At 38.6% G+C, this 21,128-nt stretch overlaps 1 protein-coding gene across 11 annotated transcripts; it reads left to right on the top strand.

The window, feature by feature from the left end:
* The first annotated feature begins 16,608 nt into the window (after positions 1-16,608).
* LOC147476161 (uncharacterized) lies at positions 16,609-20,941 on the top strand. Of its 11 annotated transcripts, XR_015208316.1 has the most exons (6): positions 16,609-16,645; positions 18,220-18,312; positions 18,698-19,129; positions 19,282-19,364; positions 19,471-19,673; positions 20,756-20,941. XR_015208316.1 is itself a non-coding variant. In XM_086583452.1 (5 exons), exons 1-4 carry the CDS (start codon positions 17,755-17,757, stop codon positions 19,671-19,673), a joined length of 282 nt encoding a protein of 93 aa, XP_086439578.1. In that variant the 5' UTR covers positions 17,669-17,754; the 3' UTR covers positions 20,756-20,941. The 11 variants fall into 11 exon arrangements, 3 of the variants coding, with proteins under 3 accessions (XP_086439578.1, XP_086439577.1, XP_086439579.1); XR_015208314.1 differs by having other exon boundaries at positions 18,698-19,364; XR_015208315.1 differs by having other exon boundaries at positions 19,282-19,673.
* Positions 20,942-21,128: the final 187 nt, after the last annotated feature.

Genomic DNA, 21,128 nt, shown 5'->3' on the forward strand with positions numbered 1-21,128 from the left:
AGATAGGTGCGTCCGTATTCAACACGGATATGAAGTGTCTGACATGGCGAAATTCCAAAAATTGAGTTATATCACATACAATATGACACATAAATATGTATCCGGCACGGATTATTTTTGAAATATGGTGTGTCCATGTTATATAGGATTAAAATAGTGAGTTACTTTCATACAGCCATTCAAATAACAAAATTTAGAAAAGATCAACAGTTTTTATAGGAGACCTGTGGCTCACCCGTTGTTTTTTCTTATTCTACTTATTTGGTACAAGTGCTGATTTGTGAGAGCTTCCTTACTTCCTACTAATATATTTCTATATCTTATATTGCTTGTCTAAGTCAAACGTATGGAAAGAAAGAAGAAGGATACCATGTCCACATTGTGTGATCTGTGGAGGTAGCGGGAGAGTGGACTGCCGATATTGTCAAGGCAAAGGTCAGCTCTGTTTTTTCTGCACAATCAACAAGGCACAAAGCAGCGGCGCATCGAGGCGGCTTTGAAGATTTTAGTTTTGAAGATTGCAATTACGACGAGTTAGGCTTTGAAGATTGTAGTTTGAGACTTTGAGTTATTTGTTTACGTGTTGATGTCACCTCAGTCTTTGCAAGAGCTTTTGTACACTAAAATAGATGGTATAATATCAGCTCTTCTTGAATGTTATAGAGGCTTTTCCTTTTTGCCTTTTTTTGTGACAATAATTATGTAACGAAACTCAATGACATGTTTCTCTGTAGACTTAAACAACAATGAAAGCCGGGTAGTGTATGAGATTTTGATCAGTTTTGTGGTTAGGATGTTATTTTAAAGTTCTTTTTTTCAAGTTATTTCTTGGCGGGTTCTTACTTTAAAATTTTGGTTCTGCTGCAGTTAGGTAAAATATGCTTGGGGTATTCATTAGTGCTTTTCTGGTGCTTCATTGACATTAAGCAGCAACATCCTTTTGTTTTTTAAGCTGATGGTGAAAAAATAGTAGTTCTAACTCTACAGTGGTTCTAACTTCTGAGTAGGTAGCCAGCTCGAGACTTTGTGTAAACATAGTTGACGAGGAGATTCAATAAAAACTCTCCTTTTTCCATGGATTTGGTTAGACTGAACGAAACAGAACGCATGCTTGATGAGAGGGCTCTAGCCTCCAGTGATCCACAGCGTGCATGAACCATAAGATCAATAGAATGACATCGTTTTGTCTCCTTTTCTTGATCTTCTGCAGCACTTTTTTCTGTTTTATCCTAGAATTACATTTTCTCCTATAAAATATAATTAAGTTTTACTTATTATTATGTAATGCGTAGTGATGGCCAAGGATAATCTCGGGCGCCCGCGGAAGACCCGACTTGTCAAAGAAATATAATCATTAAATCCACGAAGTCCGGTTCATCCCCATTCTTCGACAAGTTCATTCAAAGTTGTTTTGGGTCATCACAAAATAATACATAAACTTTCAGAGACATGCTGAAATTGCAAAAACTATATTCCTTCAGTGATTACAGTCCAGTATCAAATATGCAGGCCTAGAGGTAACAAACTCTCCCCATAAATCTGAGTATATTACATTAGTCCAAAACCCTATTTGATAACTGGATTTCATCCAACTTTTTAAGCTACGAAGATGCAGACTTAATAGTATACCACACCTCCTAGAACTCAGGTTAGAACCCAACCATCGACCATATGTCTTCACCTGCGAGTCATAAATATGAAAACTATTGTGTGCTTCAGACGTGTGACGCCAAAATAGATCCCATGGTCACGAACACTAGACATAATCCCAAAGTGGAAGATGCTTTTGTTTCAGTCCAGTGAGATATGATATCAAACTAGACGAGCTCTTGACACAATCTGCAGACTTGATGATTCACTCAGATTGTCACAGGTTCCAAGTTGACCATCACTTTCAATCCAAATATGACTTTCAATCCAAAACAAGCTAGCAGAGTCTGTGCTATCGTTCATAGGACAGCTCAAGCACCTACATTTCTCATTCCATTAGAATCTTGTAGTAAAAACACATGCCACCAGATCAACAGACATCAGTGGCACGGAATTAAACCAGCAAGTGACCACAATGAAGTTTGACTGGAAATATGAAGTTATCAGTTTTCTTTGTTCCTACTCATGAGTCAGGACTATAATAACCAGATTGTTTATTTGTACCTCTTACAAAGAGCAAGTCCAAGTTATTTATTTGTACCTCTTACAAAGAGCAAGTCCAAGTCCTGCACCATCATTAATCCGATTTGGTCCACTACCAGATTGTGCAAATTTAGTAAAAAGATGTGGAATATCCTGTGGACTGATTCCGCAGCCAGAATCTTTAACCTGCAAATAAAAAACATGTGACAATGTAAATTAACGTGCAACATAAAAAGAAACGAAACGTCTCAGCAATTGCCCGTTTCACCATGTTTATGAACATTAACTCCTGTAACATGTCTATCAGAAACACTTCATAGTATATTTGAAGTTCAAATTAGTATTCTTTGATGCCCATTCCACCACCCCCTTCTTCTTCTTCTTACTCTTAAATTCTTCCATATCAATTATATTGTAGAATTTATTGAGTAGAATTTTTTCTTTCTTTTCTTGTATGACACAAGTATTAACAGTTTTATTGAACAACATAGTAATTTAGACTACTTAACACACAATAAATTCACATGCGCCATTCACTGACCTGTATACGTAAATAGAAATGGATGTCACTTGACATGGTAAAATTCAGGAGCCCCCCAGTCTCTTAGGGATTCTGGTTTGGCAACAGAAACTATAACTGAGACATAGCCTTCGATTTTGGAGGAGCTGCAATGGAGAATTCGATTTCGGTGCTGGAGAGAGAAATAGGAGAGGAGGAGAGAGAGGAAACCCTTCATAATTTCTATTTTGTGTTAGTTTTGAAGGTTTTTGGAGTGGTGGTGGTGTATTTTGAGAGAGGAGAGAGGAGTGTTTCAGTGGAGAAGAAGGTGTTTCTGATCTAAATTTTGTTCAATTTCTGTTTTGGTTGCCGTGAAAAAAGTTTCAGAAATTACTGTAGCTACAGTGCCATCCCTTATTTCTGAGTTAAAACTGGATCCGTCAGATCTTAAGTGAATAGAGGGCTGGGATTGGCTGTGTTTATAAATGTGGCTACAAAGATGCACGTGTGGCTCTATCCCTCCCATATATATATATATATATATATATATATATATATATATATATATATATATATATATATATATTTTTTTTTTTTTTTTTTTTTAATGTCACATTTAACAGCAAACTTTACCGTAAACTAACGTTTTATTAAACACTTAGAAAACAGTCATGAAAACGCACAAAAAATGGTCAGAAAACGGCAAAGTTCTTTCTAAAAATAAGTTCAACACTTCCTCCACATTCACTCATTTCATATTCTTCCCCCTACACTTCTTATTCTAAAAAATCGTTTTAGTCCGCTCAAAATTTCAAGCTTCATGGATGCACTAGAAAAGTTTGAGCAGTGGCAAATTGAATATGCTAATCAAGTCTTCATGCTTGTTTGTTTTATTATATTAATGTTGTTAATGTGGCATATAGTTTTATCTAATATTTAGGTTTGTATTTCATTTCCCGTATCATTATGTTGTGTTTCCATACCGTTGTACGTTCTTACATCTTATTGTGATAGTATATTTACATTTTCCTTGTCCTTCTTCTTACGCTAAAAAAAAAAAAAGGGCACTCCATGTCACATGCCCCATTCTTCTCATCCATACTAAATCCACTTTTGCACATATCTTAGAAGATACCGTGGTCTAACTACCACCTGTGACACCTTGATCCATTATCTTTTACAATTTGGGATTGGTGCCTATTTATAACAAGGATAGACACCTCAAAAATAACTTCCCTTTTCCAAAAATTTTTTCTTCACCACTCCATCTTTAATGGCCCTCACTTTCGAAGTTTAGGTTGCCGAGCAAAATTTTATGAAAAATTTCCAAAATGGTCTTTTTCATCCCTTTTTGGCGTAAAATATCCGTTGAGGATGGCACCCTCTTTACATCATAAGCAAGCTTTTTATTCCGGAGAATTGGTCTTGTTGTTCTATAAAAGCGGTTATTTCCAAAACGGGCAATTCTTTGTCCGTGCTAATGGATCTGGCGTGAATTGACTATGGAAATCATCTCTCGAGGTACTTCAAATTCCTATTACAAACCAAAGAGTACACCTTCCGGGATTCACCTTTTGACAATATCGGGCATCCGATGTTTGCAACTATCCTTCACGGCCCGAATACAACCGAAAAACCGTATTGTTTATCGGCGATCTTTGCAAAAGAACCAATTATCTGTGATCCAATGGGTAGCTCATAATGTGCTCGCACGCGTCTAAGACTTCGAAATAACCAAACCCTTACTCCATCTACTCACGGGTCTTCTTGAGTAACTACTGCAATGATTTTGCATTATTAAATTTCTCGAACGCTGATCGCGCGTGCGGGGAAAAAGGCAGCTCCTTTACCAACCATTGTGACATTTATCATGATACGTTGGGGTTTTTCTAGTACTTCTCCTCATACACCTCTTCGAATAGCTAACATTCTTACCATTCACTCAGTATGTAGGAACGGATTCTGGAACCCCGACGTTGCAAATAACCATGTCGGTACAGAAACCGACAAAGATTGTTCCGCTGACAACATCTTCACTGAAAATGCATTATGCAACGTATTTAATCCCATGGAAGGGATTCATTTAATGCAACAAGGACTGATGACATTATTCAAACGTCAGAACATTATCATCAACAGTTTTCTTGAATTTCAGGACCTGTGGACAATAAACGAAGAGGAACAAGCACAATTCTTGCACAGCCACAACCAGTTCTTGGCAAATCATACTCTCATAATGAAGAACCACGAGAGATTTACCGCATGACGAGAAGCGAAATGTTGCAACGGGCTGTTGCACGGATTGACGGCATAGAAAATCTTATAAATGGATCCCTCCCACAAAAGGATCCTCGCCGTTACTTGGGCCAATGAAACCATTTAAATTTTGAAATTTTATATTATTTGTCATTTTCTTTTTAGTTTTTAATTTTCCTATGGTAATTTGTTTTTACTTAATTATTCTCATCATACTCTAATATTTGTTTATCCTTGTCTAAACAGGTCACATTTTTTTTCACAATGGAAGCTCCAAAGATGATTCCAGAACAATCTTTCCATTCGTTGCTAAATTCTCCGGCATATGGACATCTTTTCAGAAACTACATCACTCAAGTTGGTTGGAACTTTCTTATTCTACACCCGAAGCAGACATACTCCCCAGGTTTGGCAACTTATTTTTATGATCACATGGAAGATCTACCAGCTGTCCAGGGTTTCCCTTTGAATGGTTTTACACTCCGTATTGGTAACACCCGACACTCTTTTTCGAGCCAACCACTGTTTGCTATGGCCCTAGACCTTCCTCCTCTTCACCCGGACCTCCCCATTCAATACATGATGATAGAATGACTTTAATGACTATTCTAGGGAAGATTTTGCTGCTAGGTATGGCGATGGCATCATACGTCGAGAACGTGTCGAAGGCGGCCGATGGCCGGACTTCACTATTCCACTAACGGTATGACCATGAATGTTGGAACCGCCATGTTATTTATTCTTCAAACATCATGGGGATTGGCATTTTTCCACCGCATCAAAGTCGGCGTGTAAGACATTCCATGCATTGGCCCGAAGAACATACCGCTTTGACATTACAAACCTAGTAATTGAGAATCTTAAGAAGGCTCGGTCTTTTTTTTGCAACACTATATCACCACGCCGATTCACGACATGCGAGGATAGTGAGGATGTACTTTCCACAGTTTGCGGCCACCTTTCAGGACTGGGTAAAGGTTGACTATATGTGTCCAACAAACAAGATAATTCGTTCTTTGCGATTTAGGACATGGCGGCATACCGCAAGGTATCTAAAAAAGTTCGTTCTTTCCCTCGATGATAATAAAATGATAGCTCATCTAGACAATGCAAAAAAGAGGAAGTGGAGTGAAGTCTGGAAAGCTATGATAGATTGGCGGGATGCAAGGGAATGACATTTCTACAGGGACTAGGAAAGGATGGACTATCCCCCTTCAAGGTTGGGGCAATGTGAGTTGATGCATGTACATATTTGTTTTACGCTTTGATGTGAAATAAATAAATAACCTTCTGATGTGCTACTCTAACGATTATGCTTCTACTTTTATGATGTATAATATATCTTTGTGTTACAATAAATTTACGTGGAAGATGTCGGCTAGATTTTTGCTCAAAGCCTCTCGGGTATACTCTTTCTTCCTCTTAACACTTTGAGGACCACAATTGTCCAATGTTTGGGGTGGTGAGAACCTTTTGCAAAAATTAGGCATGCATAGTTGTATATAATTTACTTAATGTCTAAATAAACATTTTTAGTGACAAATTCTCGTTTCCCTTCTATGATGAAAAATATTTAGAAATCTCACCCTAGCATCAGAATTAGGACTTGTTCTTAGAAACTTAATTTAATACGTATGCAATAGTTTTTACATCTTTTCATGAGCATTCATGCACTGACTATCATTAAATGTACACAACAGTAAGTTTCTGGGACCCACGGTTAGACAACTTAGTTTCCATATCCTGTAAGAATCTAACCAAAAGCCTCAAAATGTGTGATATATGAGTAATGACACAAATGAGTAGTTCTTCCGAATAGAGAAGTTCACACGTCTACTTACTTGATCACTACCCAAATCCTAGGCGAGAATTTAGGCCTTCTTTGGATCGATATAAGCAAAAAATTCACAACTGTAAAAAAAAAAAATTTACCGCTAATCGCTCCACTGAACCTTTCATTAATCCTTTCTACTTCACCAAAAAATCATTACCCATCTATTAACCACAAATAAATAAGCCTACCTAGATGATGAGTATGAAAAATAGGATGAAGTGCAGAAAAATGAAGAGAAAAACGTTGTCACAGATCAAAATCAGTTACCTGTTTCAGAAGGGAAAAAAAAAGAAAAAAAAAGAAATATGTTTCCAAAAATCAAAAGAAATATCAAGGTTAGAATTCCCCCCAAAAAATCAAATCAAAAGGGAATACAAAAGCTTGAAAAATCCAAGTATGGAAACCTATGTTAAAAGCAGGAAAGAAAATAAGGATTCTCTAGTATAAATATCTCGAAGACCTTATTCTCTCATACTTATCATTTTTGAATTTTCCATTCCATTTTCTTCTACACTACCACCTAAGCCCCATAACACCTAATAAAGACATCTAGCTCAATTAGGAATAGGATAGTGTGATAATAAGTAGTAGTTGTGACTTCTCGACCTCGGCTCCTCTGACTGTCAGTGAGTATGTGAGGAAACGTGTGCCCACTGCACACTAGAGATAGCAAAGCTTGAAGAGAGAAATTATGTTTCGACACATACCTGTGAGAACCTACTTAAGGACGCTATCCAAAGGATTCAGAAACGGCCCTGCTCGTACATTTCATTATTAGATCACTGCATGCATACTCATACGTAGATGTTTCGATTATTGTATGTATATTAACTTGAATTTCGAAAGAATAAAATCCTTGTTTCCCCACTAGTGAGATGTCTAGATACACGAGATTAATTAAGGAAACAAGCCTTTGTTCTTGAGTCGTTGTAGTATAAATGAAGTTTGTGAGTATCTTCTCGGAAAACTCTCACGAGGCTATAACTCGTCCACTAGGGAATTCCTAGTGGTTCAAGGCCTTGTTGCATATGGTCAATGCAACCGCACTCTGCAAAATGAGATTTAGCTTAGGACAACACATTTTTGACCACTTATCATTTTGATGTCTCTTCTTTGCTTGAGGACAAGCAAAATGCTGTTTGGGGGTGGTGTGATAAGCACCCAAAACTGTAATATTAAACCCCGAGAGACATAGCATTTTGATCGATTATATGTTTAATAATCATGTAATAATTATATTTTCGTACTTTTGCAGGTTTCCACATTTAAAATAAATATAATGATAAAACATGCATGAAGTACGGGAATACTAGAATATTTGAAGTTTCCCACTCAACCCCAGTGAAGCCCAACAGAGCCTGACTAGAGCCGAAGTTTCCAAAAGAACAAAACCAGTGCAGAACGGGTCCATATATAAAGAAACAACAAACTTCCGAAGCTCAAATCGGATAAATCAGGGTGGCGACGTTGGCTAGTGAATTGCCAGAGCGACCATGGCGACAAACTCTACGCAAAGACAGAAAGTTGTAAAAATGCCAAAATTGGCGCCGCCACTGGACATACTAAGTGGACCCACTCTGCGGGCCTAGAAGGCATGACGAGTCAGCATAGGCAGGTGGCAAGTGATGGTTTTAATTTGGTGCCACCTCGCAATATAGAAGACACGTACCAATTCAAACCAGGTGGTTTGAATTGAAATTAGCTAAAGGACGAAACCTTAATAAGGTAAAAGACAAAATTAAAACGGATAAAAACAAAACTTTGATTCTCAAAGTTTTGAATGTTTCAATTAGCATAAGGCCAAAACTCAATTAAATCATTCACGGGACATCAGCCTATATATATGAGGGGGTAGCCTTCATATATTTTCCTTCAGCATTTTATGCTCTAGCTTCCGCTTAGCAGTAGTTAGTTTTAATTCAGCACTTACATTCCGTCATTTACTTTCCAGCAGCTTAAATATTGTAAGTCATTTTACCCTAATAACAGTCATTTCTTTTCTAGTGTAATTCCTGTCCTGCATTTATTTACTTAATGTATACAGCAAGTTTTATTATTCCTTCAATGACCATGAGCTAATCCCCTCGTGGGAGGGTTATCTTTGCTTCGTGTGAGAATCCAGATTGACTCGTTAATATTCTAGAATCGCTACTTAGGAATTAAGCATAGATTAGACATCCGGTCCCAAAATGACTGAGACTGTACAAATTTGGAGTGCTGATGCTCGAAACGAGCCTCTAGCGACTATGGTGTCGAACAACTCTCAATTTGTCCAGCTGATGTGGAATCAAGCTAGGAGCTTAAATGATATTCCAGAGATGAAATATTAGTTCCACTCCTTATGCTAGTGTGATACGGCTCAGAGATGTGGGCATGCGCTAGGGATCAATACTCGACGTCGTCTCCGAACACGAGACGAATTAGAGATGTAGTGATGTGGTAATATAAACTGTTAAAAATGATTCTTGCATGAGTATGATTAACTCTCTCCCTGTTTCTCTATTTTTGTTTATCTACATATAATCACCGTAGTAATTTACATTATTTGCATTACCGTTAATTTAATTAAAACCAACTAAAAAACCTAAAATCCTACTCACTAAAAGTTGTAATTCCAGTTGTAAACCTTTTTCGAGCCCTAAGGTTTGGACGATCCCTTACTCGACCTATCCTACCAAACCCACGTGAGTAAGGTAACTTGACTAAAATGTACGACTATACGGACGTTGGACTTTGGACTTTGGACTTGGGTCTTTGGACTTCGGATTTTGGACTGTGGACCTCGGACTTAAGAAAATAAGTAACTGAAAACAATAAACGTTCAAATAAATGCGTGTTTATCAATGGTCGGCGGAAACATCAGAGGGCCCAGTCACCGGGACAGTAGGTTTGTCAGGGAGAAGGTGGCCCTCTTGAGTGAGCCGGTCGAGTTCCTCCTGGACCTTCTAGGCCACCCTCTTCTCAGCCAAAGCTTTGAAACGGTCGTGAAGAGCCGTCATATCCTATTGGTGCTGCTCCAGAATCTTGGCGGTTTCATCTTGGTCTGCTTGGTTAATGGCGTCCACGGCCTTTTGATGCTGTTGGGTGAGGGCATTCGAGTCAAGCAGGTGGTGTTGAAGAAGTTCTTCTCTTTGACAGTGCAGACGTTCATTGACTGAGTCCATGTACCACTGGTGGGAGGCTTCGGCCGCAGCCAGTTCATCTTGAGCTTGGACTTTGGCCAAATTGGCGGCGGCAAGGTCTAATCGAAGACTATCATAGGATGCCTGCAAGCCCGCGGGGCCGTTGAGCTCTTGCTCCAGGGTGGTCACCTTATTCGGGCATAGAGAAGGCCGCGAATCATAAAAGAAATGTCTAGACTCACCTGAGTCAGAAAGATAGAGGGGTTAAAAAAATTAAAAAAAAAAAAAAAAAAAAAAAAAAAGGGAGGAGGGGTACCCGTTCCCAGTTGGTGTATAATGAAGTGCGATGTGAATCAAAGGAAGCCCCGTCCGCATAGGCAATGTCCTTGGGCAGATGGGCATTGTAAAACAAGGAGGAGGCCACAGCAGCGTTGTCCAAGGCGGAGTCCGCGGTGTTCACCTTCCGGTTTTGCACGTTGAAAATGGGACAGAAGTCCTCAACGGGTGCAAGACTAGAGGCCGGGGCGGCGGGCTGAGCGGGCTCCTTGCCAAGTCGGCGAGTGTATGGAGAGGAGGCAGCGGGATGAGAGGGTGGAGAAGGAGGGGCTGGGCCTTCGGGCATGGGGGTCTGGTGGGTTGTAGAGATAGGCTCGTCAGAGGTGGATGGTCGCGGCCTCTTGGCTGCGGCTGATCAGCAGGCGCTTGCATGTCGGCCGGGGGAATCTCCATCACGTCGTCATCAGAGTCGTTGTCGAATAATTTCTACTTGTGGACGTCCATATCTGCAGTAGGGGAAGGGTGAGAGGTGAACTGGTCGTCCCAGTGGGAGATAGAGCGGTATGAAGGGATGTCACTAGGAGTAGAGGAAGGTTGGAATTCTTGAGGATCATGGGAAGTGGATGTATGGGAGGATGTTCGAGGATAGGGGCAGTGCGTAGTATGGGTACGAGACCTTTTCTTGGAGGAGGGAGATGCTCGGGGATTTCGTTCTTTGGGAGGGGGAGGACGGAAAAAGGGACCTGTTAAGCCACGGAAGGTGTTGAGAGCGGAAAAAGTCAGCTTGAGCATAGCCAAGGGCGCAGAGCTGGGCGAATATAGGACATATAATGTTGTCATAAATTCTGGATTTGGAATCATGTTGCCAACCTGTAAATAAGAACAGAATTGAGTTAGCAGATCAGAGGGAAAACATTTCAAAGAAAAGAAACAAAGGGAAAAACGGAGAAAGAACTACGATGCTCACCACGGAGTCAGAAGGCGAGGTGGTTAAGAGTCAGGGTAGAGGAATGTTCGCAGACAGAAAGTTGCCTGAGACGTAGAGCAGATAATGGTGCCAAACTTTGTCGAAGGTGGTAAGCTTAAGGAGGAAAGATTGCTTTTTAGGACGGACGCAGAAGGACTGATAGCCAATGCTGACATCCTTAGTATTGGTTTTGAGGTAATATTGGGAGTAGATATCGCGACTGGTGATCTTGGGTACACGGGGCTTGTTGTAGGAATTCGCGGTACATTATCCACCAGAAATTACCTATACCTTGACAAGGGGGAATGCTGAAATGATTGCAAACTTCAACATCCAGAAGAGTAAGGGGAAGCCGCAGACCGGCAACTATTTGACCTATGGTGATAACAAGAGAGCCTGGTCGGCGGGGAACCAAATGGGGGTAGTGGGTGATAGAGGTCACGTGTTCCAATACCACGTCGGCTAGAACACCGTAGGCTGCTCTAATGGCATCCAAATTAGGTTACGAGATCTAGGGGGAGGCGGCAATAAAGTAGTGGGTCGACCGGAGGTGGAGGGTATGGCAGGGGAAGCAGGAGGAGAGGGAGAGGAGGCACCTACTGAACGGGAAGAAGACGAGTCACCAGAGTCGCGGCCCGACATCGAAAAGAAGATGAACAGATTCTAGGAATCGAATTATATCAAAATGAGAAAGGAAAAGACAGTTCAATTAAAGAGAGAAAGGACCAAGAGTACTTACCGATCAATGGTGAAAAAGAGTTGGTGAAGTCGTGAGGGATAGCCGGAGGGACGAAAAGTGCAGGGGAGACTACCACTGAGAAACACGAGCGTACTGGTGAAGATTTGGGGAAGAAGAAAAATGGAGAGCTTGAGCAAAGGGAGAGAAGGAAAGTAGACAGTGGAAAAGAAAGTGAGGGAAGAAGAAGAAGTGTGAGGGGTTTAAATAGGCTGAGGGCAAAACGGTAATTTTGGGCGGTGGGGAAAACGAAGCAACAGCTGATGCGCCAGCCGAAGGATGACACGTGGTCGCACGGGTAACCAGGGGCCGCCAGAAAGAACGCGCGTGATGAGTGTCTTTCACATCACACGCTTCCCAAAACGGACATATATTAATTGAAGGGGAGACAAAACGGTGGAAGTTCTCGATCTCGACCCAATAACATGACCGCGCAGTCGAGAAGGGGCATTTGTAGTGTCCCATTTTATAACAGAGGACCGGGTCAAAGAGGGAGGGAGGCAAGATAAACGGGTAGGCTGAGGAGCAGGGGAATCGGTCCGCGGAACCCTAGGGCGGACGTGGCCAGGGTACGACTGACAGGAGGCCGTTAGATGAAGGGATAGCTGGATGGCCCAGATTGAGGGGGAAGGGGTATAAAAAGGAAAGAAGAAGAGAGAGAAAAAGGGAGGCCGCTCCGAAGAGAGAAAGAGAAAAGAAAAAGAGAAAGAGAGGGAGAGAGAGAGAAAAAAAAAATAGATGGTGTTGTAGTGTAGTGTTTTTGTTGCTTTATTCTATTAGAGTTTTTTGGTTCTTACATATTCCATAATATTTTATTCTTTTTTCTCCTGATTGTTTCATAAGCTGACTGTACCGAGAAGAGCCCATCAGACTCTGGCTTCGAAATTCTAAGATCTTATTCCCCACTAGGTTGTGGGATGTCAGTCAAATCAATTCCCAAACGACCAAACATTTTGGAGACAGCAGCAGGAAAATTCCATTTGTTATCTTCTATCACGTCAACTATTGTCGCCTTGTACCCAGACTAGTTTACTTGTGGCAAGAGTTCCATGACTGATTTTCCAGCCCAGTTGTCTTTCTAGAGGTCCACTTTGTGTCCTTGACCTATGATCCATCCTGTGTACGGTTTTATATCATGAAGAGCACCTCTAAGGGCAGGCCAAACAGATGAGGGCTTGTGATACGTAAGAACACTTCCATCTCTTTTTCAAAATTTCCTGTTCATAAATCTACTCCAGTCATCATTCCTACTTAGGATACCCCATGCAAGCTTCAGAAGGAGTGCTTTGTTTAGCTCTTCCAGCTTGTGAATGCCTAGACCCCCTTCGTCTTTAGGCTTACATACATTCTCCCACTTAAGAGTAACAAATTTTCTCTTGGTGGGATCTCTTGACCAAATGAAGTTGCAGATAGCAACCTCTCCTTCTTTGATACTTTTCTTGGATCATTTGTACACCGCCATATCATGGATTGGAATGCTTGATAAGATCGCTTGAGCCATGATTACTCTCCCCTGAAAGGACAACATTCTGCCTGCCCACCCAGAAGCTTTCCTTTTGATTCTATCCACTAGTGATTGCGTGCATCTACTGGTAACTCTTCCCTTGAAATGTGGCACCCCCAGATATTGCTCAGGTAGTTCTCCTTCTTTATATCAAATAACTCCTCCACTTTCCTTTTCTTCACAGAAGTCATGTTACCTAGAAAAATCTTACTTTTTTCTATGTTAAAAAATTGTCCTGTTGCCTTATGATAGAAGTTAAGGGCTAACTTCAGCTTTCGGAGGCCTCTGATGTTACCATTTGCAAATAGAAAGAGGTCATCTGCAATTAAAAGATGCGTAGGGCCAAGAGTACGTATCACCGAGAGTCACCATGTGTTTCACACTACCTGCTTAGAATAGGTGGTTTATTCCTCTACTTAAAATATCTTCTGCTAAATCGGAAAGAAACGCTGACAAGGGATCCCCTTGTCTTAACCCCCTTCCTGCCAAAAAGAAACCACACGGTCCTCTATTTATCATAACCGAGATTTTTGCACTGCGAAGAATTGTCTCAATCCAATCATACCATGTTTTGAAAAAGCCAAATCTCTACATCACCTGTATAAGGAACTCCCAGCTGAGAGTATCAAAAGCTTGTGCAATATCCAGCTTAAGCCCTATGTTGCCATCCTTTCTTTTGTGATCAAGTTCATTCATCATTTCTGATGCTAGATAGATGCATGTGGAGCTATTCCTGCCTTTGATGAATCCTAGCTATTCACTACTAATCAACTTGTTTGCCATTAGTTTAATCCTTACACTACAACAGAAGGGGTATTTTGCCACGCACTCTTTTGCAGCACCTAAAAGTTGTTGCTAAAAAGTGTCTTTTGCAACGCCTATAAGGTTGCAAAAACGTTTGCCGTTTTATGTGATCCAAGTCATTTGGACTTAATTATTTAGACGTCTATGGCGTGACAAATGTTCCCAATTTAATATTTTTAAAAATAAAAAATTATCAATTATGACGCCATAGTTGTTGCTACTGTTTACGTAATTTGTTGCCACGCCTTTGCCGTTGTAACAACATTTTATGAAAATAAAATTTTATTTGGCATGACCCCTGCTACAACGCTATTAGCGTGGCCTATGGGCTTTTTATAACGGGGCGGTATTTAACTATTTATTTTCACTGGAAAAGTTTTTCGCGGGCTAGTTTCAAGTTAGGTTTACGAAAATACTTTAAATTGGAAACCTAAATATTCTCCCCAAATACTTCGTCTGCCAAACCGCCGATATATTTTCCATATACTGCCATCTATCTTCCATATACTGCCATCGAAGGATTCAAAGCTTTAACCATCTATCTTCCAGTGCCATCGAAGTTAAGGTAAGCTATCGACTTCTTCTCTTTTCTCTTTTATCAAAAATCATATTAAATAGTTTAAAGCTTTGATTTTTTGATTTTTTTTTTATTCTTTGATTATTTTTTTTGGTGTTTAGGTTTATTAGTAATCCTCTAAATAGCTTCGGATTTTGGTTAGTCTCTTATTCGATCTCCTTTGGGATTTATATATTCATTCAATCAGTTTTTTTTTGTTCGCAATTGAGAAAATAGAAATCACTAAAGCTTCAAAGCGCCCTTTCTGATTAGCCTCGCCTTTACTGCTTAGCCCACTTATCACTATTGCCTGCCCATCAGCCATCGGGGTATTGCTTCAATTCGAAATTCCTTGTTTAAGATGGGAAGATCAGCAATACAGAGTTTGTTGCTTTTGTTAAGTCGATTTCAAACATATCTAAGCTGTTGGGGGGAAGTTTGTTTTAACACTTATTGATTCAGGAGTTCCATAAAGCATTGTAAATAGTTACCTTATGGCTACTAGAAAACAGGAGCACTTAGTCCACTCTCATTAAAACGATTGGGGTTTCCTTAGATGCATTTACAGGAAGCAAGGAGTGTACTGGTTAATTCAATGAATATGATCCGACATTTTGTGTGAACCAGATTAGATGCACATTCTTTTTTATTGGTAACTAAGGTTGTACCAATCTAAAACAAGGTATTTGGTATATCCTTACTGTGACGAGAATGGGTGCTTCTCTTGGGAATCTTATGGGGGGTATTTTCATTTTTTGGCGCTCGAACCAAAAACTAAAAATTTGGAAACCCTAAACACTTTCTTTTCTCCAACCACTAAAGCAACAAAATTGACCATGCCTGATTTCTCTCTCTCTTTTTGGGGTGAGTAAGTGTTTTTTCTTTTCTTTTCTTTTTTTCGCTTGAAAGCTTGAAAATGCCTGATAGGGTTGGACTTGAGGCAGTCGAGCTTTTCTATATTCAAGCTCGGATTGTTTTAAAACAAGCCGTAAAATATTTTCTCGGGCAAGCATATATTGCGAAATATTGTATAGGTAGAACTTCTACCATATAAGGTGGGCAAGGCCGACACCTAAGCTGCTAGGTTCTAGGTGCTCAAATTTTCTTTCTTCTTATATAAGTTAATCTATAGGAAATGCAGAAAGAAAGAAAAAAATGATGAGAAAAGAAATCAAGTTTTACTTCATAAAAATGTAGAAGACTTCTCCAACCAAACACTTCAAATTTTGTATCCAAGTAACATTGACTTTGGCTACCTATTTGAAGCGAGAAATGGGGACACAACTTCAATAAAAAGAAATCTGTTACTATTTTATACTTACACGCTAAGTAAGAAGAAACTATTACTATTTTTATACTTACACAACTATTGCTTGGGTTAAGACCTTACAAAGCTCATCCTTACAAATAAGTTACTATGCTAGTGGCATATCATGGAGCAATACTATGTTAATAGGTTATGCTTTTAGTTTTTATGGGTTAAAAGAAACCCTAGTTTAAGTATTGTATGCATAATAATGTCCTTGTGTCCGACGTGGATATCGTCATACATAGAACTTTTTGTGAACATGAAGTATCCATGTTACACACTTTTGTAATCTTGATCATTCTCTTTTGAAACAGTTTCTTATGTCGCTTTTTGGAAAATCCAATGAAGAGGAAAAGAACTTGACGAGGTTAGTCAAAATGATTTAATCTTTTATCAGCACCTCTTTCTTCTCTGTAGATATACCTCCTTGAAGATCTTCTTTTCTGATTAAAAGTAGCCCACTTGTCCGAAGAGTTACGTTTAGCGGTGATATGTATTCGGATCGGATGCCAAAAAGGAAAATTTATAGTTGATGATGATGAAGACTTGGGATATATGGGGCTTGATGTTGGAGATGAATCGATGAAGAAGCCGAGCTATTTGATTCCTCGTTTTGTTCTATTTGTGACAATGGTGGTGAACTACTATGGTATACTCGTGATTTTTCATTCTTTTTACTTCAACATTTTGGTCTACTTATTTTCCTTTTCGTGATTTTCTGTCTTCTTGTTTTTGTTATTACACATGTGAGTATGTGACTTGTTATGTTTGAGCCATTCATTTAATGTGAACAAATCCTGTTTTAAGAATTTCAAGTACTATATCGAGTCTTCATTGATACTGCGCATATTCGTGAGACAAAGTCTAGCCTTCTATATATATATTGCTTTTCAGATATCGGATTCGTAAGGTTCTTTTATTAACACACTACTCGATCGATATACTGTTTCATGTGTATTTCTTAACAACTTATAATTTTGAAAATGTGGTATGATTGTTGCCATATATTTTTTGATCAAATTGTCTTGGTAAAGATCTTTGAGGTTAAGTAAATGTGGCTAGTGGTTCCAAGTCTCAACATCTTTTTATTTCATGTTTAACTTATTGTGATGCATCATTAGAATCATCTCGCTTTATCGAATACAAGATGCATCCTTAAGGATGTTTTGGAATCTGAGTAAGATAAAAATGTAGACAATTCTTTTGCTTTGTAAGTAACAAAGTAACATCTCAGACGGCTGTTTGTAGAACAAATATGTGTCGATAAATTAGAACACATTTGTGTGTGTTGGGCACTTTCAAAATGGAAAAAAAAAAAAAAAGAAAATCCGTATTGTAGGGCTGTAAAATGGGTTGGCCAAGCCGTAAGCCCCATTGACTCGGATTCTATAACTTGAGAAAAAGATCTTATTTTGGAGTCCAATTAAAATCCTGATTTGTTTTAGCCAAATAGTTTGTTGGGTTAAAATCTTATTCGATCCGACAAGGGCTTGACCCAAATGTTATATGCAATAATAGTAGATCCGTAGAAAGATTAGGTGTTATATTATTTTACCAGCATATATAGACATAAATCGTTGGTGGCTTGGTGTTGACATCTCGATCGTGCTCTAGCTGATTCGGTTTCGTTTTGGTGCAAATTTACACCCCTAAAGTCCGAACAGACCTAGGTTGTTATGTGTTCTCAGATTCTACCCAGGACTGAATTCACATACTTGACGGTCAGACTGGGCCTGCATTTTTGTAGGTCTAGCTCAAATGCGGCCAATTGACGGCCTGCTAATTTTGGTTTTGGGTTTCCTTCAAAGCTCGACTTTTGGGTTGAGCTTCACAATTTTTCAGGTTGGCTTAATTATCTTTGGATCTTAATTAATTTATCAGGTTAAAAGATGAAATTAATTACTACTAGAGCAATAAAGTTTGAAGCTTTAATTTTTCAGGTTTGTATTCTTCTCATTTGTAATCATTTGATTGTAGATGGTTTTCCTTCTTTCCCAAATGGTGTTGTTTTGATGTTCCTTTGTTTCCCCCCTTTAGTAAATCATGGAAAATTTGAAGTTATTTACTTTAGTCAATTTATGTTTGAGCTGTTATGTATTATTCATCATCACTCATTGCTATGACTGTTACAAACTTGTGCTTAATTTAGAAGGAGATTGATATATTCACTTGATGTACTTCTGTACTTTGTTAAATTGAAAGTTGAATTGAAATATTTTTCAGGGAATATCCACGAACAGGATTATAGATGTTCGACGAATTTTGTCTGTTAACACAGTCACTTGCAACATAACAAACTTCTTGTTGTCTCACGAGGTAAGCAACAATCAAGCACTTGTAATAGTTCTTTTATCGTTGTTGTATAGTTCTTAATTGGTACTATTTTTTCCTTTTCCTTCATGGGTCTTTCCTCAAATTTTTTTTTTTTTTTTTAATGTTTTTGGGTATGCAGGAGAGACACTTGACCTCATTCTTACTATAAAAATAGTAATCCTTCAATCAAAATGTAGTTCTTGCTACTGCCATATAGGAGTGAAAATAACTCCCAAATGGTGTTGTCCCCCCCCCCCCCCCTGTTAGTTAGTGATAAAACACGAGTTCTTATCGAGTTATATAGACTCAAGTTAGAAGAATTTATTAGTTCATTAATTTTCTATGAATTATGATAATGAGCTTACGTGTATATATGTGGGATCTATAGGAGTTGACGTTGGTTATAGTTCTTTGGGACCGCGTGACTATAAGGAAGCATGTGAAGGTAGGAACTTACACCACTAGTCTATAGCCTACTTATTTCATGCATGTTGTATTTATTTGAATGGTTAAATGTTAGTTGATCGTTTGGTGTGCCGTGAGCCACATTGTTTGGTGTGTCGTGAGCCACCAACGTGTCTAGAAAATGCAGACTTACTAAGACTCACAACATATAAGTTTTTTGTGTGGTAATAATGTTTTTGGCGAACAGTGTATTTTTTTTTCCTGACAAGTTTCTATACGTTTCTTTTTGTTCTTTTTAGTGAGATCTGAGGCACCAGTGAATATGCTGAGGCTTTATTTGGGTTTAGCTACATTATCATTGATCATCTTTTTTATAGGCTTTCAACATTTACCTGTGATTGTAGAGCTTACTGAGGTATTATTGGCTTCCTAAGATACACTTTGTACAAATATCTCGTTTAGTTAAAATATGAGAGGCCTTATCTATTAGTTTTTTGTTTCGTACATTGAGCATTTATAGAAGAGTACTTGTAAGTTGTCAGTCAAGCTCGTGTTGCATCCATTTAGGTTTCAGTTGTTGCAGCAGTTCTATTCAGAACTTGTTAAAGAGCTCTCCCCATATATAAACTCTTGCCTTGGAAGTAAATCAGGTTCTAAAAAAAGCTTTCATTCCTTTTATTAATAGTTATTTTTCTTCTTCATGTGTTTAGCCTAACTTGGCTTCTAATTCTTATACATCACCCTTCCAATGTTTAGGTAATGAAGGAAAAATATTGGGGAGAGGTGTTCCAAAGCATTCATTACCTAAAATCCATTGAGAACAGTCTGTCACTATTTTGGTAGTTGCAGAAGTATGTAGGACCTGGTCATAGTTAATTATTGATGAGGTTTTTACTGTGTTGATTGGGCAGAAATTTCCAGCAATATTCTTGAAATATCTATCATCAATTGGTGAGTAGGTAAAAACTCTTGACTTTAGTTCTTCTTTGTGTCATTGAAAATTCAATATATACTTGGTTCTTTTTACTCTTTTGCTTAGTTTCAATGAAATCAGTTGGGATATTTGAACTTCCCAATCAAAGAATTTCTGACATGTTCCTTTATGACATTGAGTTGAAGTGAATTAGGAATCTTTATATGAGATAAGGGTTGTGGTGGTTTGTGAGTACTTGTATACACTTGATTGATGTGTAGGTAGAAATAGAGGATAATTGTGTGGATTGTGTGGTGCTGATTTTTGGTTTCTGAAAGAAGTAATATGCATACTTAGTGAACGGCGGCATGTCAAAGAAGTCAAAAATGAATGGCCCACAGTGTTTGGAAATGGCCTGTAGTGGCTAGAAATATGGCCTGCAGTGACCTGTTAGAGCCTAGAATTGGCCTAGGGCGGCCTGTAGCAACCCAACAGATGGCCTATAGCAGCCTAGAACTTGAAATTGTATGAAGTATGAAGCTTGGGTATTTTGTACCATTCTACAATTATTGTTTGGAACCATAGGAACTTTAATAGCTAGTTTCTTAGTTAGTAATCAATGCACAAGTTTATTAGCGGGATATTAGTTGGATTTGGATATGAGTAAGTCCTCGAGATACGTCTCCATGTCCTTGAGATATGAGTTGGATTTGGAGGAGTTACATTTTTCCTGCCTATTCTTTTTTGTTTGGCATGGTAATCACCGTCGTTATTTTATTTTCTTATTATATAGTCTTGGAGTTTGTGTTCTTTTAAATGTTGTTTCCACCAAGTGATAGTTATGAAATGTGACGATGAAACAAGAGATCCTGGGATTTGGAACTAAATATCAATCTAGAGGATCTTTACCTTTTTTTTTAGCCTTCCCTTCCCTATTGAGTTGGTTTGTTCCAGGAATAATCTGACTTCCTCTACGTGACACATCTTTATGTTGTTGATGGGACCATAGTTTGACCACGTAAAAATATTTCACATGCATTGCTTACTTGCATTTTTGCTTTAATCTTCTTTTAATTTGGATAAGTATACTAATGTCTCTTTTCTTTTCCAATTTGTTGTTTGTACCAGATTGGCTAATTGGTTGGCGGTATATTGAAAAGGAAAACTTGGGTGGATGTTGTCCAAATCGGCAGATTATAGGAATTTGGCAAAAATCTTATTTTTTGAAGAACTAATCTTATTTAGTTGATGGCTTTGAAGATTATGTAATTCAGTATATTGATAGAGACTAATTGTATGGATGCCCAGATAATGTTTTTGGATGATTTTAATTAATGAAATATATTTTGTTATAATTTATTGTGAATGAATACATCTGATTGGGGTTTTTAGTTTAATCATAAATTGTATTGGGCAGGTTTATGTAAATTGAAATGATTCAAAATAATCCCATTTGCCAAACTCATTGTAAAAGAATAACAATTACCAACACATTTGGAGC

This window comes from Coptis chinensis, chromosome 9 (assembly GCF_015680905.1).
Source record: "Coptis chinensis isolate HL-2020 chromosome 9, ASM1568090v1, whole genome shotgun sequence".
Classification (NCBI taxonomy): Eukaryota; Viridiplantae; Streptophyta; class Magnoliopsida; order Ranunculales; family Ranunculaceae; genus Coptis; species Coptis chinensis.

Excerpts from the sequence above, each read along its gene's own strand:
- LOC147476161 (XM_086583451.1), top strand. The coding sequence starts at position 17,755 with ATGCGGCCAATTGACGGCCTGCTAATTTTGGTTTTGGGTTTCCTTCAA. Across the intron at positions 17,839-18,219 it reads TGAGCTTCACAATTTTTCAG|GGAATATCCACGAACAGGAT; the intron begins GTTGGCTTAATT and ends AATATTTTTCAG. Across the intron at positions 18,313-18,697 it reads ACTTCTTGTTGTCTCACGAG|GAGTTGACGTTGGTTATAGT; the intron begins GTAAGCAACAAT and ends TGGGATCTATAG.